At 45.1% G+C, this 26,563-nt stretch overlaps 1 protein-coding gene across 1 annotated transcript in view; it reads left to right on the forward strand.

Moving 5' to 3' along the window:
• Window positions 1–26,563, forward strand: part of HPS3 (HPS3 biogenesis of lysosomal organelles complex 2 subunit 1) — a 472,707-nt gene that overhangs the window by 61,473 nt on the left and 384,671 nt on the right. Inside the window, exon 2 of the mRNA XM_085635071.1 lies at window positions 9,002–9,487. Coding sequence (XP_085491197.1) covers window positions 9,002–9,487 — 486 coding nt within the window. The remainder of the gene's footprint in view (window positions 1–9,001; window positions 9,488–26,563) is intronic.

The following is a 26,563-nucleotide window of genomic DNA, read 5'->3' on the forward strand; positions in this document are numbered from 1 at the left end:
AACCCCACGGACACATTAGTCTGGCCAGACAGAGCGGCCCCCGGGACCAGGGCACGTGAAACAGAACTGTTCATAGCCCCTGTGTCAACTAAAAACTTACCTGATGCATCCAACAATCGTGCATGGACATAAGGTCCAGCTTGATCTATCGGGATTGACACATGCCCCTTACTCTGCCCTTGGCTGTCCTATGCTTGAGTATACCCGGCGTCTTCGTCCATTACACGTCCATCATTGTAGTACTGTTTACCCTGGCTTTGGTCGAAATAATTCTGACTGTTCTCACCTCGGGCTGCCTGTTCTTGTCTCGTGTATCCACCTCGATGCCCACTCATCCTTCCCCGTCCACGACCCCTTGAAGCCGTATTCTGTTCATATAGTAACGGACACTGCGCTCTCTAATGCCCCTCCTCTTTACAGAAAGCACATTGATTTATGCCCAGATCTGTTCGCCCAGCTGTTTGCGTCGGTCCCACCCCTCTTGGAGCGAAATTCTGCAACCCTCGTCCTCTTCCTCTACCCCTCTCCACTTGCTGTAGTAACACTCGTGTTTTCAACTCTTTTGACTTTCTTTCTGTCTTATCCTTGCTCTCATTCTCCCGATGCTCATAATACTGAGCCATGCTCAGTATCGTGGAGGGCGTGGTGGTCGTCCAGGTACTTTCAGCTGCATGCAACCGGGCCGATACCTCAGGTAGCAAATTGGTTACAAATCTATTAACAAATAAATGTACACCCCCTTCCGTTGCCAAGTCCTGTCCGCTGAAGTCAATGAACACTCCCTCAAACCTCGTGAAAAAATCAGAGACACTCTCGTCCTTCTTTTGCTTACAGGCTGTCAGCTTGTCCCAATCTACTTTCCTGGGTGGGATCAGTGAATGCATATAAGTTATTATTCTCTCAGGCAAGGCCAGTATCTCAGGTCGGGGCTTGTTCCCTGGTTTACGATCTCTATCCCAGTTTCTCAGTTGATCCCATGTCCCACCAAATTCCGTAACATGGTCCTGGTCATGTACCTGGCGCCAAATGTCCACCGGTACTAATAAGGCAAAGAATAATTCAATATCTGCCAACGTCATTACTGCTGACGAGGCGGCCTCGGTCAGTTCCTTGTAATATGCGGTCGGGTTCTTTCTAGGATCTGGCAACTGGCTTTTTAGGGATAGTACCTCACTCCGCTTCCAGGGGGTATAGACCCATTGTTCCTGGAACCGGGCGTCTACCCCGGGACGGGTAACGACGCCGTGGGCATCCACTACCGCGGCAACTTCTGGATGGAAGATAGGGTGAACTTCCCGCATAGGGAACTGGGAGAATCCGGCGGGAGTGGCAGACTGCAAACGAGTTCTATAAGAGACCAAAGTCTGTACCTCCCCATACACCTCCTCCGGTGTCAACTGAGATTTATGGACCTGATCAAGAATATCATATAATCTAGCCGGAGCCTTCCCTTCCTGATGTACCTGTTCCCACACAGAAATAAGACGGTTGGCCATATGCTCCAGAGCATGCTGTTGCATCACCGGTTCATAGTCTCGCATAGTATTCCAAATATCGGCAAGCGTATAATTGGGATGTCGCATCCACTGGGATGCTTGTGTAGCAATAGTTTCTCGTTCTTCCGTTCCCAAGGCCGAACGGGTGAACAACTTCCTACCCTCAGTTAGACTGGCCGCACGTATTGGAGTAGTTACAGCTGCTACTGGCGTGGTACTGGCGGAGGAGGAGGGCAGAACAGAAGGGGAAGGCATTGACCCCGGCGACAGCTGAGGGGTCCCGGCTGCAGCTGTCGCCAATAAATTAGGCAGTATGGCCATAACTTCAGACACAGATGTCGGTAACCGGGAGAGGTTCGGCAGGGAGGGAGGGGTAGTAGTGGCCGGGGGAGCCGAAGCCGAGGCCCCCAGGGACATATTTGGGACCGGGGCCGAGGCCCCTGATACCTCCGGATATATCCTCTGTGGTACATAAGGGGTGGTAGTCTGGTGTCCAATAAATCCTCTAGTTCATCTTCTGCACTCGGGCGGGTCACATAGCTCTTATCAACCTTGAATCGAAATTCGCGATTCATGCAATCCAATCCTTTTTCTACTCTTTCTCGGTCATAGGCCATAGCTTTCTGAGTAACATTCTGTCCTGCCTTGGCTCTGGCTACTTTCTCTTCCCTTATTCGCCGTTGTTTGGCCTCTTTCTGCCATGCAATGAGAGCGTCAAACATGGCCTGCCTACTTCGCCTAGAAAACAGCTGTTCCTGTAGGAACGCAATTTTCTTTTCATCAAATGAGCCCGTTTTGGGCCAGCGTAACTCCTCATTGCCCTTGGTATACTTATGCCACAGAGTGCAGAACAACAACGGAGAGATCCCATGTTTGACATACATAAAATGGCTAGGACTGCCCTCCGGCGGGGCAGGTTGGCTCTCAGCTAGTCTGGAGTCACTTGTTCGACAGCAGCAGCCAAAACAATTCAATTTACTAAAACAAGACATTTTTGTTAGTTTTCAGACATGTATACACAAACAACAATCAACATGAATCATACACAACATACAATCAGTATCAGAGAACCAAGCCCGTCGACTCTGGTTCACAGTCCAAACACCAGACTGTACGCGGGATTCCGGCCACCCTCCTGGCTCACCACTAAGGCCAGCCCCAAACGAGGACTCGCCCCGTCAGGAGTATGCCCTGTGGCTACCCAGTCTAGGTCGCGGGTTCTTCCACGTGCAATCCATTTGTAATCCTTCGGCGCGCCGTTTTTACCCAAATCAAATACAACCTGTACGTACTTCGAGTCAAACCACGGTAATGCTAACCTCGATCAAGCAAGACACCACCCTCCGGTGCGTGTCTTCAAATCAATGCACCGCTGTCCAGCGCGAGCTTCAAACAAATGCAATCCGTGTTCAAAATCAAAAACGCATCGTTCTCAACGAATGCTCTCAAATCAATCAAATAGCACACCGTCTTCAACGCGTGCTCTAACCAATAATGCACTGTTTACAACGCGTGCGTCAAAATCAAATCAATACTCACCGGGTGCACCCAGATACGAATGTTCGTTCTCCGCTGCCAACTCCTCCCGACCAAATCGATCCAGTTTCTGGGTTAAGCCCGTAGGACCCCGGTGAAGGGCAACTAGCAGCAGGGGACGTACCGAAAAGTCGTGCATGGTGGGAGAAATCCTCAGGCTCCTCTCCCGCCAACCGGTCAGGACGCCCCCAACCCCACCACCCGAATACGGGGGGGGGGGGAGACCCTTTCACGGGGTCCCTTCGTGGTCGCCAACTGTTGTGTCCAAATAATTATGCCAAGGGCCACACTTACCATTGGCCCGCAATATTAGGTAAGAAGGAGCAGTTGGCAACGTGGAAGGTTCAAACGTTTATTAGCCACCACAGAACTCTATATAGAGGAGCCTCGTCGATCCTCACCCATCAGGTGCACCGAGGAAGACTGCTGGCCCCTTGACAGTAACACACTTTTATACATTATCAGTACAGCATACAAAACCATATATGTGGAAAAGTACCAGTTAGTCCTGGCGCCCCTAATGAGCTCATGCCTATTTCTAGTTTCGGTTACACATACAAAGGGTTACTATCTTTACAGAGAAGGTCGAAAGGGTGACTCCCTTCTCGTCCCGGGCCTAGAGGAATTTGCCTGATACTCCCTTTTAGCAGATGTGACCTTGCTTCTCAGCAACTCAGCCTGTCTCCTAATTAAATGCAAGGAAAAGGGGAAAGCAGAGGGTGTGCGGAAAAGACCACATGACTCCCAAGTGAGGGAGAGAGCCGCAATCCAAGATGGAGGCGGTTCGGTTTCTCGGCCCTTTTTGTCGTGCTAAACATAATCGGGGATTTCGAACCGTTTAATACACCATAATGAGGTAGACTATCATTAGTTATACTGCGCTAATCATATCGTAATATCTTGAATACCTCAAACCCCTTACGCAACCCTTTACACAATGCTTACATGCTGAACTGTTGAATCCTGATAAACCCCTACCCACGTCATCTTTGTAGATAGGCAAGGGAGGTTACAGGTGTTGGTGGGCTAACAGATTGGACATCTGTGCACGTAGGCCCTTCGGCAGGGCAGGGCAGGGCAGGGCAGGGCTGCTGACTCTGACACACAAGCCTTATCAATACAATCAGCTTTCAGTGAAAACGTAACTTTTAACTTCACCAGAGTCCCGGCAGAAACACAAAATGGGGCTGGTATACAAAATGGCATGAGAGCAGAGGCTAATTTAACAAGATACAATTTTTACCGCTTAACAGTCCCCCCTTTTAGCCTCTGCTAAATACATTTTGTCCAATCAAGAATATCTTTTAAACATATGCATAAAAAAAATAAACCCTTGGAATTACAGAATACATAAAAATAAAGAACCAAATCAACGTTATACTGCAACAGTCGAAGGTGTTTTATCTGCATCGTTCAAGCATTCTGTATCTATTTTCATAAATTCATCTATTTGTTGCTTAAGCTTAAGCTGCTTATTAGCATCACGAATATCCACTTTCTTAGGGATACAGGACATGCATAAAGAAGTACAGAGGGGGCATATAATAGGCATACATTGAATACAAAGTCAACATCCTAGAATAGCACCTACTATACAGGCTGCAATAATAAGTAATTTCCATCCCAACGACATAACAATGCCCCAAAACCAACTAGACCAGGTCCATGTTCCAGTGTCTTGGTGTATCTCGGCCGCTATCTTATGTAATTTAGAAATGGCCTGATTAACGGAAGGTGCGTTGTCTGGTATATAAACACAGGAACTGGCACCAATAATTCGGCATGCACCTCCACGATCTGCAAGAATAACATCTAGAACCATACGGTTCTGCAAAACTACAAGCCTTTCCGCCCGGAGTTACTCAGTGATGTTACCTAGAGCTGTCGTAGTCTGAATAACTACTGCCTCAACTACTCTGGTGAGTCTTCGTATGTTCCTACTGTTAAGGGGTGGCCCAACAAAGAAAAACATACCCAAGTTTATGTCAACATGTTCTTGCAATGAGGTGTCAGTCTGATCCACTGCTTTGAGATCTATTATTCTCTTGGTCCGAGTTAATAAAGGATTGAAAGGCGATAGTCCAGTCTTATGATAAGAAGCTAGAGCTAAATAAACGGAAGGGAGGAGCAAAGATACATAACATATCCCTGACCATCCTGGAGGTAGATAACAATATCCCTTATTCCCACAAATAAAATATGTATTATGGGATGCTATAAAACTACTAAGAGCCGGACCTGTTACAGCCAATACAGTGTTACAATCACTATTACCTACAAAAATGGGACCAAAACTTTTTACTCATAGGGGAGCTTGTGTGTCGGTTACTGTTATAATAGGGAATCCTTTCTCTAATTTGGTTTGTGTCCTTGTGAAGACATATCTTGTGGCAGCGGTACCGCTAGCATATTCCTCAGTTTCCCATTCCGATCCCTTTACTTGCGGATTACCAGCCTCGTCTGGATAAGATACTGTATTCAATTTCCTATTAAGACGCCCCACATCAGCACTAGAAACACCCCTAGTTTTTGCCACACACACAAGTGCAAACCAAGCACAACAAGAACCATTGTGGGAAAATTGGAGCGGAATGAGAGGAGTTCCACCTACACCCTGGTGTGCAGGTAACAATACGCAAACCCAACAATTAGAAATGTTAGTAATGCTATGAGTGTAATGCAACATTTGAATAAATGTATTGTTCTTGTAGGAGAGTCTATGTTTTTCATCTTTACGTGACAGTGTGAAATGGTAATGTTTGCATGGTGTGGATGTTGGGAGTACAAGCGTATGCACAGGAAATTTCCCATCTACAAACCAAGCTATTGCACAAATTCCTTTAACACTAATTAAACTTGCTGCTAAACAGATGGACATCCGTTTTTTTTTCTCTCTCCATGACGTGAGGTGTTGAATATCCTTGCATTCTTCCTCCATATTTAGCGACCAAAAACCAACAATGTTCTTAACTGTATTGTCTCTTTAAAATGCTGCACAAAATGTTCATTCTTCTTCTAAAAAAAAAGTCTATGGTTTATGTCCAATGCATTTACCAGTCAATGGGGAATTTTAGAGGATAAGCAAACATTTATTCACCTCAACATAGTCCAAAATAAAAAATTTAAAAAAATGAACAAATTTGTTGAATGCTTGCAGTTCCATAATAGTAAAAAAGAAAGCCAATATTGCAAGTACTCAAGAAAAATCCTCCACTAATTCATCCCCTATAGCTTCAAGGATCGTTAGATATACTGCCTCTTTCAAAGGATGTAATTCAGGTTCCCTATAAAATCATGTCTGGGAAAAATCAGGAAACTGAAGCACTGGGCCAAGGCTATTTTACTCTTGACCGGATTCCTTGGCCAAGAAGTTGAAAGTTGTGACTCTACTTCCAGTCACCTACGGCTCCTTGAAACACAGGGGTCGCTTCTCGCATAGGAAAAGCTTAAGCTGAGGGCAACATGAGCCTCTGAAGTTTTCTTTTCTGAGTAAACATCTCTTCTATCGCTAGTTTTAAAGGAGCAGCGGTCAGCGCTCCTTCATTTGTCCTTTTACATATCCTAATTAATTCACGAGGGGCTTCCTCATCCATATTAGTCCTCCAGTCTTCTATCAGTGCATTAGCCATTTCCTCTACAACATACTGCGGAGTCATTTGTGGGTATTGTGTTAAAGTTGTGAAAACCTCATCCAATCGTATATCGTCATCCCGACCCATTCACAAGCCCTAACCAATAATACCACTTTGTCATCTTCCATAAAGGTAGATCTATGACATCGTTTAGGAGTTGTGGGTGTACAGGCTCCAATCTTCCGATCAAGGATAGGGGTTGCGGCAGAGACGGCAGGCAATGGAGGATACATTTGAACTACTGGGGTAACTGGGGAGGCGCCGTCAGGACTGCATTAATCCCGACAGGGTTTGGCGCATAAGGAGGCGGGGCTGGCCTGCAAAGTATTTCTTCTAGTTCTGAATCCTCCTCCTCTAAACCCTTAGACACTGAGTCTTCCTTAGCCACATATGCTTTCTGCAATAGAAGTTCAAATCGTCTCTCATCACTTTCTACACTTTATTCTTGTATTTTTATATATGTAATTCTTTATTCTTTTGCACATTAGTCTGCTCTTCAGCTTTCTTCCACTCTTTGTCTTCTTTAATCTGTTTCTGTTTAATATATTTTTTCCATAATGCTAAACCATCAAACATACTCTGCCTACTTTTCTTTTTAAAAAGTTGCTCTTCTATATATTGCAATTTATTTGAATGAAAGGTACCATGAAGTGACCACTGTAAACTAGCATCTGCTTTTGTATATTTATTCCATAATGCACTGAACAGTATGGAAGAAATACCATATTCAATGTACATTTCATAATTCGGAGTGCCTTCTAAAGGCACTGGCTGTCTTTCTTCTTAACCATTATTTTTGTTGCAACAACAACATAGTGCACGAAGAGTGCTCAAAACAGGCATATTTACCAAATACTTCTTAACAATAGCGTTAAGAGACTCTTATACCAAAACCAAAAGATGAGAAAGAATTCTCACATTACCTGTAAAAGGCATTTGCGCAAATGACTTTTACTAACAAAAATCCAAAAAGACAACCAATTCGATCCTACCTGATCGCAGTACTCCCAACTCCCATCTGCCGATCCTTGGATCAATAGATAATCTCCAACTGACACTGACATGCAAGCCTTCTCAATACAACCAGCTTTCAGTGAACACGTAACTTCTAACTTCACCTGAGTCCCCACAGAAACACAAAATGGGGCTGGTATACAAAATGGCATGAGAGCAGAGGCTAATTTAACAAGATACAATTTTTTACCGCTTAACAGTAGCACCGAGATCACATTTTCTGAACGTGTTCTAGTTATGCACCTCTTTCTGCTTCGATGGTCTGTTTGATTTGTTCAGATGTTGCATTGTTGCTAAACAAATCATCTGAATGAAATAAATACTTGATTGATTAGTCCATTTCTGCACATACATATACCATATTAGTTGATGTGAACTTAACATTATTAGTTAGTCCATTTGCGGCTGGATTACTAGAAGTGTGGTGCAGGAGGTCAAGAGTACACGGGCCAGAATCACTGATTCCTGACATTTACTTCCCAGCACTGCACTAGTCAGAGTTTTTCTAGTTGAAACGGGGAATAATATGCAATAGCTGGATTTACTCAGCCCCTTCCCGTGTTTTTTCCCAGTTCTGTTCATATCTTTATTACAGATTACTTCTGCTTTCAGGAGGAGGAATCTGTGCATGGAATCACAAAGGAAGACACTAGTGCGAATTTGTATCAGGTCTTGCTCGCAATCAAGCACAGCGTGATCCGCGCAGGATACCTCTTCTTCCCTACTCATGATCAGGTCCTTAAGTGAATCCTCCAACACAATCAACAGATTACACTCTTGTTGATTTTCACAGCAGATGGAAAAATGAATTACAACTTAATCATCTTGCACTGCAGAGCTGGCCATTCTATGGCAAGAATGAGACTTGCTGGCAGTGGATTATTTAATATATGGCTAAATTAACAGGGAAACTCCAGAGGCAAAAGCTTGGCTTTCATGCAGTCCTCCAGCCCACACCTCGTTACCCTTATCTGCTTACCTCACTCGGGCATGTACTTCAAAATGTTTTGAGGTCCGGAGGAAACAAAATGACTTTGTAAGTTTGCAGCAGACATAGCAACCCTGGGGTAAAGTGACCCAGTTAGGCAGTCCTCACTCTGATCTGCCTCCGCCACAGCTGTGTCCTCTTATGAATCGAGGGCCACTGTTGAGATTACATTGCTAAATCAATTCTTTCAGTGCTATAATACTAACCAACCTTGGTTTTTTTCAAGGTTAGTCCTAGGTTAAATGTAAAAACTTGTGTATGCAAATGTTTAGCTGCCTATTTACATTCTGCAATATTTCATGTTTGGTACCTTTCTTTCCATTTTTGCCTCGTAGGGGATTACCTGGTGACAATCGAGGAGAAGAACAAGGTTGCTACTCTAAGAACTTACATGAACTGGAGATGTAAATCCACTGGCAACTCACGCGTTAGTGTTCGAATGTTGGGACTTAAGCTTGAGGCTCCTTACAACGGAGCCTCTAAAGACCAAATGGAAATTGTAGAATTGCCTCTGTCTGAACCTCCACTCTGCATCTCTTGTTGTCCTATTCAAGGAGATCTTCTTGTCGGCTGCAGAAATAAGCTGGTGTTATTCGCTTTGAAGCGTCTGATGGCTGCTACTGACTTGGAGGTGTTGGATTTTGAACGCTCCCTAATTTTGCACACTGTTGTTACACCACTACAGGTTGCTTTTTGCGCTGGTTATGTATCCTTTTTGACAGAATTTGAGGTTGCCATTTTTCAAATTGTGCAAGGATCAGAAGAAATAAGCAACACTGCATTGCACACAGTCAACAACACAAGAAGGCAGCAGACTGACGGTAAATTTTGAGTCTTGCCTAACTTAATACTAATTAGTGCAATCTGTCAACCCATTTTCATTAGTAGTTTTAGCAAGATACTAGAGTAAAATATAAGTGATGTTGTGCTAACATTCTGTCTTACCTGTCACCGTTCATACATAATCTGCTGTAAATGTGTATTTATAAATTTCAGAGTTCGATGACTTCCTCATGCCATGCTATCTATTCTATATGTCCTTTCATATTTATCAGGAGCGCTGTAATATGTCCTCTGTTTACTTTTAATATGTCATTTTGATATTACTGTGAAAAAAATCAACGCATCTGAAGTGAGATTCAAATTAAATAGTGACCCTTTGTAAATATTTGCAACATTTCAAAGTGTTGAGATGTAACAAGTTTCTCCAAACTATTCTGAGCATTGCGAGCAAGTCAGACCCTCTGCTCTGGTATTTTGAGACGAGGGTTTGTCCCGCAAGGGTTTTGAAAAACAAAACCCGAATTTTGCATCATAAATCAAAAATGTTAAATTTCCCCAAACACCGTGGGGTTCACCAGACAGTTTTGAAAGTGCACGCTATAAATGTTCCTGTTATTTCATAGTGTAACGAGCATAGCTGACATCCTTCTAGGGTTAGTTGAAGAGGCTATTCTAGAAGAAAACTTTAAAAGAATGTAATACTTGCTTAAGACCTTGCAGCCCTTTTTTATGCTTTGGTCCCGATGTGTGGATTAGAGCCACAAGACAGAGTGCAGTTTCCTGTCCACTAGGATGAGTAGACTTTGGTGCAGCTCGTAATGGTGAACTGTACTGGGCCTATGTGGGTGTGTGTGTAAAGTGCAGAATCACCCAAGTGTAGTACCCCCTAGAATAACATAATTGTCTCCCAATGGTGTTAAACACTGCAGGAACTCATATTCTGTGATGTACCTGCACATTAAGGTCATACAAAAAAGATAAAAAACTGAGAGTACCAATTCCCTTTTATTTTAATTTTTATTTTAAAAAGATACTGGTTAGGGGGTATAAACAATGCACACACAATAAACATGGGGTATATATGTGAGGGAGAGGTGTCATATCAACTCATAACTGTGGGCCAAATCTGGAATGTTAACCTTATTCACTCACAGGGGGTTCAAAGTCCTACATACTCATGCCAGCTAGGTATGCAAACCACATCTAGTCCATGCAACATTTCTACACCACCTCCTCCAAAAGCTTGGGGAACCAAACGGCATTGTCTTGGGTTTAAAGTGCAGTGTCGGTCTTTTTAAAGTGAAGCGGTAATCCTTTTGCTTTGCTGAGAATTCAGCTAAACTGATTCCTAAATAGGGATCCTAGCTCAAGATTGTACCTGACAGATCACCATGTAAGTTAGGTGGAGGCACAATGTAAAATGTTTGATTTGAAGTTGGTTTTGGCAGTTCTCCTGGCCACCTTTTTTCGACCTGCACCACCCCCATCTACCATTTCCTCTATCTCTGTTGACTTGTGTGCCATCTCCTGTACAGATTGAGACCAATCCCTGTTACATATTGAGCATCAGCATAGAGTTGGGTGGGTGGGGGGGGGGGGGGGAAGAGTTACACTTGTAATAGAATAACAAATTGGAGAGAAGTATTTTTCTTTTACTCTTCCCAGGTTCTCCAACTTAAAGTGCTCCTTTGCCTTTGTAACTCGGTTCCACGTATTTTTCTGATTTAGGATTTGAAGAACAACTTAACTGAGTCTATAAACTGTTTATTTTATGTTTTATGTATCATTTTACTGATTTTAAGGAATTAATCAGTATAAAATTGTTACTATTGAATAGGGTCTTAGGATTGACTGCTTTTCTGCTGTGCCATGCTCGTGCCCGCTCACAGGTCATGTGCTGACACTGCGAGGACAATTCGGAAGCCATGATGGATCATGTGGAGCGAGCCGTCGGTAAGAGGCTCATTAGAGGAGGGGCGTGGGGGGGAGAGTATGTTGGAGTTATTACAGTGGTCCTTTCTGCCACGCCAACAGCCCATTGCTGGTACTGCCTTCGCCACTGTGCCCAGCTCACGTGGGGAGCCAGGTGAGCCTCAGGTGTACGGCAGGGCGGTAGGCTGCTTGCAGTCAGGGGCTGCTCACAGTAGAACGCAAGCAATACCACGGGTGTGCCTCTTTCTTTTTTCAAAGCGATGCCAAAGGGGGATGATGGATGGATCGTTTGAGCAAATCAAACACTCACCCCCAGTCAACTGGCTTGGCAGTTCGGGCTGGACTGTTCCCATGAGGCACAGAGTCCAGACTGATTTGCATATGGCTGGGTTCAAACTGGAATGGCATGGCGAGCAAAAAAACGATGGATTTAGGCCCAGATCTCTGTACTGGGTGAATGTATGACATTGTTCTGCATTCTGGCCATCAACTGTTGTTTTTGCATTTGTCACCCCGAGTGGGACGGGCATGCTCAGACGTGAGTCCCGTGCTCTCCATGCCACTGGAATAAAGCTATCCTGGCTGAAGAGGGTTGAAACCCCGAAACCGGTCCTAGGATGCTTGTTTCCAGTCCAGGGAGGACCTGGCTTGGCAGTTCGGGCTGGACTGTTCCCATGAGGCACAGGGTCAAGACTGATTTGCATATGGCTGGGTTCAAGCTGGAATGGCATGGTGAGGGAAAAAACTATGGATTTAGGCCCAGATCTCTGTACTGGGGTGAATGTATGACATTGTTCTGCATTCTGCCCGTCAACTGTTCTTTTTGCGTCTTTCTTTTTTCAGCCAGTCCAGCAGTGGCTTCAGGGGCTCCCTCAGTGATTAAAGTATTACTATTAAAGTAGGAGGAACCCGCAAGAAAATTGTGTGACAAGAAACTTGGATAGCTGTAAGCCCTCTTCATGTGCTTTAGAGCCAGACGTTTGGACCGGTGTCCTGTCCACAAGTTCTGTGACGGTGGTGGTGTACCTCACTAATTAATTATTTAACCGGGCCATGGGAGCAATCAATAAAGAAATAATAAACGTAGAGGAGATTTAGGAAGGTAGGATCTTTCTGCATAGTTACCCCCACTTTTTGCCTGGTGCTAAGCTGGTTTTTGACTAGTCTGACTGGGATCCTGCTAATCGGGACTCCAGTCTATCTGCTTTCTCCCTAAACTGTTATGTTATGTATTTAGGTACACTCCAGATTGGATACTGGGGTACCCTTGTCAGTCCCTAGTATATGGTACCCATTTATCCAGGGCATAGGTACCCCAGAGGCCTCCCATGGTCTGAAGCATGTATTATGCCACCCATGAGAGGCCATGCAAAATGGAACTACAGGCCTGCCATTTCAGCCTGTGTAAGTTGGTGTATGCACCACTTACTTAACATATAGGTTTACTGTATCTAAGGGTCACTACACTTAAAACCTATAAGTCACCCCTATAGCAGGCCTTAGCAATCCTGAAGGCAGGGCGCTTGGTTCTAAGTGAGAGGGTGCCATTGCATGAGCAGGACACCCCTGCAGCCTACGTAGTCCATTATCCCAGGTTGTTAGTGGAGCAGCCATTTACGACATATAGAGTGGCATTATGGGACCGCGTGATGACCAACTCTAAAATGGCTGAAAGTAACCGTATTGTGTTTGGTGTCAAACATTGTAGAATCATACCTCCACACCGGTAACCGGTTTGGGAGGTATGTTCCCCAAACCGGTAACAGGTGTTGGAGCAGGGATTCCAACCCTCAGAAGCAAGCTTCGTTGGGTCCCTGGTGTTCCCGGTACCAGCCTTCTAGTCCCGGGCAACACAAAGTGGTTGCTGCCGACCAGAGACTTGTTTCTGCTCTCCTGCTGCTGAGCCAAGCTTGAGCAGAGGAAGGTGGAACAATAGGCATCGTGTCACAGGGAGGTGTGACCACCTCCCAGACAGAATTTAGTGTATTAGGGATGGCTGGGTGCGCTTGGCAGCGACTGAAATTCTGCACTAGGGGCACATTTGGTGTCCCTGTGCATAATCCAGTTCAAACCAGTCCTGGGAGCCGTTGGTTCCTGCTCTGGCGCAAAACTGGACAAAGGACAAGGGAGAAACCTCCCCACTTTTTAGACCCTCCCCTGGGAGGGTCCCCTGAATTTGCCCAACCCTCTCCCATGGGTACAAAAGGACTTACCTGGCTGTAGGACCCTAGATTCGATGTAGACAAGATTCTGAACAAGAAACCACTGAACTTCGACCATCTGGACACTCTGGACTTCGTTTGGGTCCGACTTCATCTTCCTCTCAGTCTGAAGCATTGTCTGTGACCGTGCACCCTACAGGCTCTGTGCAGGACCTGTGGAGCATCAAGGACAACCAAAGGTATCTCCCTTGGAGTGAAGGAGTCACTCCCCTGCAACCGCAGGCACCACATCACGACTGACCGGTCTGCTGCTCCTGAGCTCCTACGGACTCCGAAGGCTCCAGCAACACAGGAGGTGGGTTTCTAAGTCACTCGAGGTCCGAGCTGCCCTCTTGCCAAGTTTGCGGCCAGAATCCCTCGTGGGGGCTGCAATACCCATACCCCTGTGCACTGCGTTCATTTCTAAGTGCATATGCTTGTTGGCGTTTCCTGAACAAGGTCACTGAGCTCTGAGTAGCCCCAACCTCTGGCACCATTTCCTATAAAGAACTCCTCCTCCTCGCACCAAGTGCTCCGTGGGCTGCTGCTTTGTGAAATTGCTCAAGGTCCTCTCTTGACTCCTGTGCCTCCGGCCTGTGAGTCTACTTGAGGGTCAACTTTGCTTTTCTTGGGGTCCCCTGGTTGCTCCAGACTTGCCCCGACTCCCCTGTGCTTGGTGAGTCTCCTGGACCTTGCTGATCCGAACCGTAACCTTCCTTGACATTCTGCGTGGGTTGCTGTTGCTAAGGCTTGTTGGTGCGCCCGCCGTACACCGACCCCTTAGCACTCGACATCCTTCGTGGGACAGCTCACATCCAGCTCCTGGTCATCCTCGACGTCTCCTGGTCCCCGTGGCCGCAGAGTCAAGAACTCCCTCAACGCACCTGAAGCACCTGACATCAGTGGGCATTCGTCTACCAAGCCCCTGGTCACTCCTGAGTGACCCAGACTCTGTCCCCTCTGCTTCCAGGTACTCTTCGACAAGAATCCACCTTTGGATTCCAACAGACACTTTTCTTCCTTCCAGCAGCGGCTCTTCCTCGAAGTCCTCCATTAGGATCGACGGCGGTTTCCGACGCCACTTCAGACCTATGCACCCGGCCTCCCTGGGATATGTAACTCTGGTACTACTGTATCCACGGGTGGGGTGGCTCTCCAACCTCCTAACTTCCACGGGGTTTCTTCGAAGTCCACTGGGAAGGGTCCTTAAAGATTAAAATTTCAACCGTGACTTCCCCATAGAATTGTACGGAGCACACGGTTGTGTTCCAACACTGCACCCGTCCTCCGTGGGGTCCCTACCTACTCACCTTGGGTGGTCCCTTGGGGTCCCAGTTATTCTATGACCTCTAGACATTGTCTTGGTATATGGTTTGGTCTCCCCCTGGAGCCCACTGTGTAACAGTGCTATTTACTATTGTTTCTTTGCTACAGTATTGTGTGCTTTGTGAGTATCTTCGTGCAGAAGATACTGTGTCATACTAGAGTGTGTTATATCAATAAATACATATTTTTATAACTACTGTGTGGTTCTCCTTTCATTTAACCAATTCTATAAGGTTGCATTCTGTTAAAACAAGCTGCTTAACATTCCTTCAAGACTAAGCCTGAAGGCTGCTCCGTACAGCTACCATTTGGATATCTTTCTAAGGTTATCTTTGACCTCTTAAATCACCATAAGGGTTGTTTAAACTAGTGCAAGGAGCCCACATTAATTAGTGGCCAGGCCAACTTCTCACAGGAGAGATTAACTATGTGTAACCAGGGAGCGACGGATATCTCAATTCTTGCCCAATCAGATAATGATTCTGACTAATCTCCCAGGGAAGCTGGCTAATGTTTGGTTACAAGACACTACAGTTTGCAGTATCATGGTCCCCCTTCATCTGACCCTGCTCCCCAGCTACCCCTAAAGCATATGCAGACACCAGGAGACTGGCCCAAGACTCCTGTGACTGACTCTTTGATTATGTCAGCAAACAAATCGAAGGCTAAGGCCTCCACCAAGTCAGCTAATATTAAGGTCAGAACCACAGCTCCCATGATGCATCGGACGATGCCAAGCCATTGCTTAATACTGTCGAAGTATTGGAGTCCTTCGTGAAACCTTCATTGGATTCACTTTTTTCCTGGTTGGCACACATGAAGAGCCTTACCTCCAGCTGTCTTGGCCTATTAAGAGCAACAACATCCCTCCCCTCCATCTCCTATCAACCCACTTACAGCATGATTCCTCTTTCATCTCCTTCCACTGTCCCTCGTCTCTTCTTCCCCCCTGCCCCTCCTCCCCACATGTTAACCTCCTCCTCTTCCGTCTCAGATTTTTATTATTGCTGCTAATGCTACGTGCACACACTGTAATGTGGGTGCACAACCTCAGACGCGGAGTCCCACCAGTGGCACCATCACTTAATCCATGAACCTTCACAATTGTTTAACATCAGTTACCAACGTACAACCTCGCAGGGAGTTTACCATAAACATGATGGCCAGAAGGTCAGATTTTCTAGGCTTACCTCCCGAAGTGACTCCCTACATCATAGATCTGTAAGAGACACGTTAGTGATAGATTCCTTACCTTAGAATATCCCCAGGCGTCAGAGTGGATCTGGAAAGTTTTCATCAGCAGTACCCCTGCGCGTCGGCAGGCGTCGTACGCCGTTAAAGTTGTAGTCGCTGAGATGACATCGCTGGAGCTACTTAGACGCGCCTGCGCGCTCTGACATCAGTTCTTTCTTTTTTCGCGCCAGCAAGCGCAGATCCGGAGAGAACGGTACCTCTAGTCAAGAACTTTGACTGTGTTTCAGAGACTTTGGTCTCTCTGATTGTCGAGTATTGACTTCTGGTGCAGTAGGGGTGCACGGGTTTACGTCTTGTGAAGACTGGCATCGGACCTTGTAGGTGGCAGACCCGCACGTCGTGCGTCTCTTCTGCTTGGGGTATGCCCAACCCCGAGATGTGCCCCCATTGTCGGGCCATAGCGCCAAAGGCTTTGTGGGAGCGTTCCCAAAAGTTGATGGAGGCCCGGCACTGGGTTTGATGCCCTTTGATGATACTCGCCTCTTTGGTGACAAAGCGGCTAGCATGTTGAAACGGTTCATGGACTCCCGGGCAACGGCCCACTCCTTGGGCCTTTCCACCGTCACACTCTTTTGGGGTCTGTCTTTCGCTCCTTTCGTGGTCAAGGACGGGGCGCCCACACAAGTTCATTTCAAAACTGCAAACCTGCGCAGCACGAAGGGGCCATTGAGCGTGTTCTGGCGCCAGAAGTAGGTTGTGGTTATCATTCCCACTACTTCTTGATTCCTAAAAAGGACAAGGACATCCTATCTTAGACCTCCGGAACGTCCATAGCTTCCTCCAGAAGGAGACGTTCAATATGTTCACGGTTGCTCAGGTCTTCTCTGCCTAGAACCGCAACCCTGGATGGTAGCGTTAGACTTGCAGGATGTTTATTTTCATATCCCCATCCTGCCGGCCCACTGGCGTTACCTGCGATTCACGGTAGGCCTCGAGCTCTTTCACTTCACCGTGCCCCCTTTCGGCTTTACCAGAGCCCCTCGGGTGTTCATGAAAGTGATGGCGGTGGTCGCAGTTCACCTACGCAGATCAGGGGTTTCAGTCTTCCCCTATCTCGGCGACTGGCTGTTGTAGGCGGGCTCGCCTCAGACAGTCGTCCCCCGCCTTCAGACTACGGCCCACCACCGGCATTTGCTGGGGTTCTACATCAGTGTGCCGATGTCGCGTCTGATTCCCTCTCAGAAGCTCCTCTTCATCGGAGCGGTTCTGGACAGGGCATGATTTCGGGTTTATCCTCCAGAACAGGACGTTCGGGCTATAACTCCCATCATTCTGCCCTTGTCCTGGTTTTCGGTCGGGAAGACACTGAAGCTGCGGGGCCTCATGGCCTCCTGCATACTGCTGCTCAATCATGTCAGATAGCATATGCGGGCTCTGCAGTGGGACCTCAAGTTCCAGTGCACACAGGATCAGGGAAGGCTGCCCGGCTACGTCCAGATCTTGGAGGGCACTGACCAAAACTTGCAGTGGTGGCTCACGGACCAGTGTTGGGTCAGCGGCAAATCCCTCTCCCTTCCCCAACCGGAGCACACAGTGGCAACGGATGTGTCTCTCCAGCGATGGGGCGGCCACATGGGAGAGGGGGAGATTAGAGGCTTCTGGTCTCCGGTGGAGTCCAAGCTCCATATCAATCTTTTGAAGCTGACGGCGATCCTACTCGCACTTAAAGCATTCCTTCCCTCTGTCAAGGGGAGAGTAGTGCAGGTGTTCACAGCCAACTCCATCGCCATGTGCTGCTGCAACTAGCCAGGCCGGAAGGGGTCGTGTACCCTGGGTCAGGAGGCTGTGCGCCTCTGGACGTGGCTGGAACGCCAGGCCATTATCCTGGTGGTTCAACACTTGGCAGGTCTTTAAACGCCAGGACGGATGAACTATGCCGCCGGTGCATAATGGATCACCAGCGGCGTCTTCACTCAGAGGTGGCACAAGGTCTCTTTCAGCGGTGGGGAGAGTCTTGGTTAGATCTATTAGCTGTCGACAACCACGCGCAACGCGTGTTATAGTTTCCAAGGTGGCACTCGCTCGGAGACGCTTTTCATCGCGAGTGGAGTTGCGGTCTGTTGTAAGCTTTTTTGCCTATACCACTTCTACCCAGAGTGCTAAAGGAGATCGTCCGCGACCGAGCCCAAGTCATTCTTGTGGCACCTGACTTGGCGCGCAGAGTTTGGTATCCCGAGCTACTCAGTATTAGCATGGACCCCCCGAACACACTGCCTCTTCTGGAGGATCTTCTGTCGCAGCACCAGGGGACAGTACTCCACCTGAACCTGTCCACCTCCTTGCGTGGTGTTTTAGCGGCGACAGTTGATTCCATTGGACTTCCCTCCTGAAGTCTGTGTTGTTATTCTGGCAGCCAGGCGTCCCTCAACTAAACTGTATACGCCTGCCGGTGGATCAAATTTGTGGCATGGTGCACAGTGACAGCTGTAGATCCCCTTTCTGCCTCCCTTTCTGAGGTCCTATTGTTCCTTCTCTCTTTAGGCCCAGCAGGGTTCTGCTCTGGGCACTATTAAGGGCTACCTTTCTGCTCTTTCTGCCTTTTGCAGGCTGCCTGATCAGCCCTCTCTTTTCACTCCCTGGTGTGAATAGATTTCTCAAAGGCATTACTCACCTTTTCCTTCCTATTCCTTTGGTGATGCCTCAGTGGGACATGAACCTGATTCTCACATACTTAATGTGTGCATCCGTTGAGCCTCTTCATAACTGTCCTTTGCGGTTATTAACTTTGAAAACTGTCTTCCTGGTGGCCATCACCTCCACTGGGAGTGTGAGTGAGCTCCAGGCTCTTTCATGAAAACCTCCTTTCCTGGCGGTTCATCCGGACAAGGTTGTGCTTCGGCCACATCCCTCCTTTCTACCAAAAGTAGTCACTGCCTTTCATCTCGGGCAAACTGTCACTCTGCCCCCTTTTCTTCCGCCTCCGCACCCTTCCAGAGAGGAGGAGAGGCTCCACCGTCTGGACCCAAAATGTGGGCTTTCATTCTACCTCAACCGCACACAACAGTTCTGGGTGGATGACCAGCTCTTTGTTGGCTACGTGGGCGCCAAGAAAGGCCGGGCTGCACACAAGAGAACTATCTCCCGCTGGGTTGTTTTGTGTATTCAAGCCTGTTGCTCTTTGGCTAAAAAAAAAAAAAACCTCTGGTATGGTTGCGCGCTTATTCCACTAGGGCGACAGCGGCTACTACAGCTTTGGGACGTGGTGTTCCACTACAAGACATCTGTCAAGGTGCCACGTGGGCCTCGCTGCACACTTTTACTAAGCGCTATTGCCTTGACAGTCAAGTCCGGAGAGATGGCTTCTTTGGCCGTTCGGTTGTCCGTGACTTTCTGGTGTAATTTTCATTCGCAGACCCACCACCGGGGTTGGTAATGCTTGGGTATCTATTCTAAGGTAAGGAATCTATCACAAACGTGTCTCTTTCAGATGAACAAGTTACTTACTTGTGTAACAATATATCTGTATGAGACATTAGTGATAGATTCCTTCCCGCCCGCCCATCCTCCCTGTTCTATAAACTGATTTCTAGGGTTAATGTCTTCCCTTCCAGGGCCCTAGTTTTAATGCGCCAGTGGTAAGTATCTTACATGGCTCTGCATTCCTGGCTCGGAAAGTCGTGTACAGAACTGACGTCAGCGCACGTGGGCGTGTCTAAGTAGCTCCAGCGCATTCATATCGGCGACTACGATGCCAACGACGTACGCGGAGCCGTACAACGACGCCTACCGACGCGCAGGGGTACTGCTGACGAAAACTTTCCAGATCCAGTCTGGCGCCTGGGGATATTCTAAGGTAAGGAATCTATCACTAACTAATGTCTCTTACAGATATATCTTTACACAAGTAAGTAACTTGTGCTTTTGGCAAATGTACCTATTCTTTCTGGAGCAGCACCAGAATCCTGGGATTCATTAAAAAAATAAGTCTGTAAACAGGTTGTAGAAAAAAACGGGTGTATCGGAAAGGGCCTCTTTGAAAACTTCAAATGACCAGGAGGGTAAAATGGCTTGGCAGTGGTATCAAAACACTTTCTGGGAATTGTGCTGTTCTTTTGTTTAAATTACTAGCTCTAGTGGGCACATTCCTGTGTAACCTGTCCCTTTTCAGTGTTTCCAAATCAAATATCTCTTCTTCCGCTAGGCTATTTTTAACAACCATTGCTCACTGCTAGAGTTTCTAGGCCGCCCGTTAGCTCACTTCCCACTTTTGCCCTGGATTTTGATCCGTCTATCTCTATCATAACCGCTTTTCCAATTTAGTGACATTGGAAGGGGTAGATTAATTCGTTGCTGAATCATCAGTGGCCACTGTGCCGAGCAATGACTAATCCATAATAGCTGGGGGGGGCCAGAGCAGATCTTCATTAGAAGCAGATGTTGACGCACAGGTAAATACCTACAGAACTCTTTTCTGGAATGTGGTAGAGTTACATGCAAAAGCTAACTCTTCAGAATGGTTGGCATTTATTACTAACTTCCAGATTCAGTGGCTCCAGGAGACCTAGGCTGTTAAGCCTGTTGATATCAACGGTTATAGAATGTTCCATGTTTCAGCGGTGTCTTCTAAAACTGGTAGAGCTAATGGTGGTCTATGTGTTTATATCAAACAATTTGACATTTTTCCACATTACCACTGTCACAGTGGTAATGTGGAAAAATGTCAAATTGTTTGACTTCATTTCTTCAAATTCTTTTCATCGAAATTTCACCTTACTATCAGTTTGTACTTCTTAACTCCTACAATAATGCCTTGCCTGAAGACATATTGGTCGTTCTTGGGCAGCTGAATCGAGATTTGGAGTCCATTATAGGAATAATATGAAGGACGTTATTACACTTTGGGGTGGTGATCTTAACATTTATTTGTGTCCTCTACCTTCCAAATGTTTCTGTGGTCCCATGACTGGGATCAGTCACATTTTATTCATAATGGTTGTGGTGCTAAACTAAATTAATTGTTGTTTAAATAGAACCTTGTCTTTTGTAATGAACTGCGTGACCCTTAATTCCCCATTTAAGTGCACTTGTAATGGAAGAGTTGCTAACATTGTCATTGATTACATAATTTCATCCCACAGATCTTCCCCATTTGTGTTTAATTTTATCGCACATAGTATTTCTTTGAGTGATCGCTAGCCATTTATATCTCAGCCGTGTGATGAAACATGAAAAGTCAGAAAATCCTGCATGGTCGATAATATGGATCTTATTTTTACAAAATCCCTAGCACACGTAAAAGTTTCCGAAGTACAATCAAATGACAGGAGCAACTCCGTTTGTCAACACAAATATATATACATGTATGCACTGGTCACAGAGATTCTTCAATCTTTTATTCTTTATGTAGAACCTTCCCAAGTGTGAGTTCTTTTGACAGATCGAGAGCCAACACGTGTTTTGTCGCTTCTGTTACATATACACGCTACTTTTTCAAGGCTATTATAAAAAATAGATCACAGTCACTATCATTACGTGTCTCACATGTACATGGCTCTAAGAGACAACAAAAACCTCTACTGTGAAATCTCCAGATATTTGAAGTACATTTCCCTAGTTGCAGAGTGTTCTAGGTTAGTACACCTGATACTCTGATTATTCTTAATTTCACCGCCACACATGAATCTGTACTCGGAAGGCCCATTATTTCCATATAATGTGACATTTTGTTTTAAACATCTATCCTAATTGGGATTGTCCCCCCCCCCCCCCCGAAACGTGAAAAGTTAAAAAAAATAAAAAGCCTAGAGCCTAGTTACTTTGGATGTATTAGCTCTATATACGAGCATCAAGAGGGAATGTGGACTCAAGGCGATTAGAAAGGTCTTAGTGCAAGGGCAGCTAGCATGTGGGAACACACCGAGATGATTATCAATATGATAGAATTGATTCTAGACAACCAAGTTTTTCTTTTTAAAGACAAATGGTACAGACAGAAGCAATGCGTTGCCATGGGCTCCAGATTTTCACCTTCGTATGCCAACCTTTTCATGGGTTGACTGGAGGAGGTGTGGATCTGGAGCACCATGGGAATGGAATGGAATGGAATGACTCAATATTGTTTTGGGGACAGTACATTGACGATTGCCTGATGGTATGGACTGGAAGTAAAGCAAAACTGGAAGAATTTGTGAGGCATCTTAATAATAACAACTATAATATTAGATACACTCATGAATACAGTAGAGAGAAAATTAAATTTCTTTACACGAAAATATACATTAGAGATGGGCAGATATATAGTCGACTTTACCGTAAAACGACTGCATCTAATTCTATTTTACATGCATCCAGTCCTCACCCCTCCCATCAGATCAGGGCAATTCCTTATGGGGAGCTCATAAGGGCAAGACGTAACTGCAGCTTTGAGCCTGAATTTGAAGAATGTGCAGATACTATGGTGGCACTCTTCAGAAGGAGAGGTTACAACAGACATCTTTTGGAAGAAGCGAGATCTAGGATAAGTAAAATCAAGAGGCAGGATACACTGAAGGAGCGGACAGAACACAACAAGAAAAAAGATGATAAAATTAGGATGGTAACTAATCACAATACATTGTCAAGAGTACTGGTCAAAAGTCTTAACAGACATTGGCACATCCTTAGGGGAGACATACCCATGGGCAATTTTATCAACTTACTTAAAACCAGACATAACATACAGGAGAGGCATATGCCTGCGGAATATATTGAGTCAGAGCTACCGCTACACTAAGAGAGAGAGAGAGAGAGACTGGCTCACTCTACGAACCGTTTTCATGGGTGCAGCCGTTGCGTTGCATGTAAATGGGCGAGCGACGGCAAAAAAAGAATTTATGGGGCCAGGTGAGAGACTGTATAACATCATGGCAAACAATTGTAGCACAAAATATGTGGTGTACATAATTGAGTGCAGATGTGGCAAGAAATGCATCGGGAGCACCATCTGAACATTGAGGGAGAGAATTGGTGAACATATCAGAGCAGTAAAACAGAATGACTTAAGATACCCCATTGCTGCACACATTTGCCAATGTGAAGCACAAGGCAGAAACAAAGGCTTTCAGTTCTATGGGATTGAACCTACGTTAAGACACCCACGTGGGGGAAACAGAGAGTGGATGTTGAGGAGGAATGAGGCGACGTGGATCTTGAAATTTCGGACAACTGAATTGGGACTTAACGTTGACCACGAACTGCACTACTTTTTGGGGAGAAAATGAATAAGAATGTGTGACAATGGTTATGGTTGAGATAGATGACTGTAAACTCCCAATCCAAAATCACAAATTGTGGTGCATTAATGTAGGCAACCATAGCCTACCGAGATTAGTATTTGTGACACCCATCGAAAGTACATGGTCAGGTTAGGAATAAACGTGCCAACTCGGTTGTCCAGACTTCCATACATAATGAGTAGACATAGTGTCTGTTATGATTATTTGTGAGCTCATGCTATCATGTACATAATACTAATGGAGAATCTTATACAAGAATTATGGCGAAATGCAAAATGCAATATACAAAGCTCATGTGAGCTTATGCTATTATGTCTCATATAAAAATGAAGAATCTATGCAAGAATTATGGCAAAATGCAATATACGAAAATGTTATCACAAGGTTGAAACACTAGGGATTGACATTTATAAATTAGAATACTGCTTATACACTGAGCATTTATGATAATAAGGTAATATCGCGCACACATAGGTTGCTTTCACAGTTTCTTACACCCATTATTTTTTCCACTGACACTTTTTTCTATACAATTTGGTTAATAAAATCTTTCCCAGTATATAGTTGGTTACAGCATCAAAATCGTATCCTTATACTTGCTTCCAAAGATGACTTTTGGGAGAATCTGACATTGCTAGGCGTCATTAGTAGCCGTAGCACCAATAGATAACATATGCTATGGTAGTAACTTAGACACTTCAAAATGGTGGTTTCTGAGCCAATGGATGTACAACCACTACAGTTGACAGTTAATGGCGGTTTCTGGGCCAATATATGTAAAGCTACTACAGTTTAGCAGTTACATTTATTGTGTTTTAGACCCGACGAGAGTATGAATCACGGTATCAGGCGCCTTCGAAAAATATCCCAAATATGGAATATAGTGAGTCGTATTACAAGGTATTTTGTGATCTATTAAAAATGAAGGAACGCAATCGGTAATTTGGCAAATGGAATTGCCACAGTCTTATCCTAGGTCATTATTCTATGAATTACTGAACTAGATAGTAAGGTTGTGCAAATACAGGTTTGTTTGAATTGTGGATAATATCTGGATACTAGTCTTAGTGATACTCAAAGATGGCGTTCGTAGTTGCGGGTTTCTTTATGAGACGCTACATGTACACGGTCACGTGGTACCGGGTAAGAGGTTAAGAGTGGAGATCTTCCAACACTCTTTCTCGTACTCGAGGAAGCCGCGTGAGGGGCCTGCATGATTGACTGAGAAAATTAAGAAGGTGAGGAGATAGGGTATAAAGGGGCACCTTATCATGCATAGTCTCAATCAAGACATCGGCAGCCTAGAGGAAATATCTCCTTCTGTTTCCATTTGGAAGTTAGCATTGTTGTGTTGAGGATTACACTGGAACTTTAGACCGGATACTGGCCCTTGGGATATCTTCCGACTAGAGCTAAGATATCCTTCCCGTTTAATTTTCCATTTTAAAATCAGTATTAGTATGTTTAGAAAAATACGGGAATAGATATATATGTATGGTAATGCATCGACTTAATAGGGAGTAACAGTAGTTTGGGTCCACTTTACATAGCGTATTACGTAGTATTTGGAATGTGGATTTAGATACAAACATGACATGATAGAGGCAGATGTAAAAATAATTTTAAAACATGGATTTGGTACAGTCTTCTGAGACTAGATATTTCTGGTTTATGATTTTTTAGAGTTTCATTAAACCGTATACTAGAGGGCGACGGATGCCAATCGGACCCCATCGTAACAATTTTCCCCACGCTGGAGGACTGTGTGGGTCGGAAATTTCACCACACTTGGAGTATGTAGGAATTTGAGCATATTATACCGTGAGCGCAATGTTAAGAAGATGCTCCATTTTTTTGCCAAACTTTTAGCATATATTATTTGAAGACACTTGAGGTTCGTATAGTTTAGACATTTTCACTGGTGGGTTAAGAGCACTCACAAATCGGATTGTGGTTGTTGTTGGGCTAAAATTATTGGTGCGATAAACATGTTGAATAGTCACATCGTGGACTACTTTCATTACACAACACATACATGATAAAATGAGACGATAGTTCAACGTTATCTGTTACTTGTTGTTTTGTTTTAATTTTCACGTGACGGGAGAAAACAATCCCAATCAGGATTAGGATAGATGTTTAAAACATAATGTCACATTATATCGAAATAATGGGCCTTCTGAGTACGGATTCACGTGTGGCGGTGAAATTAAGAATAATCATAGAGTACCAGGTGTACTAACCTAGAACACTCTGTAACTAGGGAAATGTACTTCAAATATCTGTAGATTTCACGGTGGAAGTTTTTGTTATCTGTTATAGCCATGTATATGTGAGAGACGTAATAATAGTGACTGTGATCTATTTTTTATATAGCCTTGAAAAAGTAGCGTGTATATGTAACAGAAGTGACGAAACACGTGTTGGCTCTCGATCTGTCAAAAGAACTCACACTTGGGAAGGTTCTACATAAAGAATAAAATATTGAAGAATCTCTGTGACCAGTGCATACATGTATATATATTTGTGTTTACAAACGGAGTTCGTACTGTCATTTGATTGTGCTTCGTAAACTTTTACGTGTGCTAGGGATTTATTTTGTAAATATTGGAGTCGCAGCTTAGTCCGCAGAATTTGGGGAGGCAGGTGGTTCTCTCTACCTTTTTAGTACCGTACAGATAAAGGAAACATAGGTACACATACAGTGGATATACCCTCTGGCGCCCTTTCCCTATGAACAATACCACCAGTCTATTTGTAGTTGATAATATGGATCTTGCCAAACACAATGGTATTGCCCAACACTGGATACATATTAATTACGATGATCTCCTTTAAAGATTGATAATTAAATGCAGAGAGGCTTTTGAGACATGCCTGGATGAAGCTTCTTGTCTGAGCCATATTATTAATGCCTTCCTTATTATTACAGAAGGGATTAAGGAAAGTCTAACGGTAACAAGGCAAAAATTGACCCGCAGTACTCCACACTGGTTTGATTCCAACTGCTCCAGGGCTGTTAAACATCTTAAAGAAGCTCTCCACAAATCTCTTAGGTGAACACAAGAAATACAAATATGTCCCTGCGAAAATAAACTAGCCCTAAAGGGGAGGAAAGAAGCCCTAAAGGATGAAGCTTGGGCCCCTCATTGAAGCCAGCCTAAATAAGAACAGCGTAGCTTTTTGG

Source organism: Triturus cristatus, chromosome 11, assembly GCF_964204655.1.
Source record: "Triturus cristatus chromosome 11, aTriCri1.1, whole genome shotgun sequence".
Classification (NCBI taxonomy): domain Eukaryota; kingdom Metazoa; phylum Chordata; class Amphibia; order Caudata; family Salamandridae; genus Triturus; species Triturus cristatus.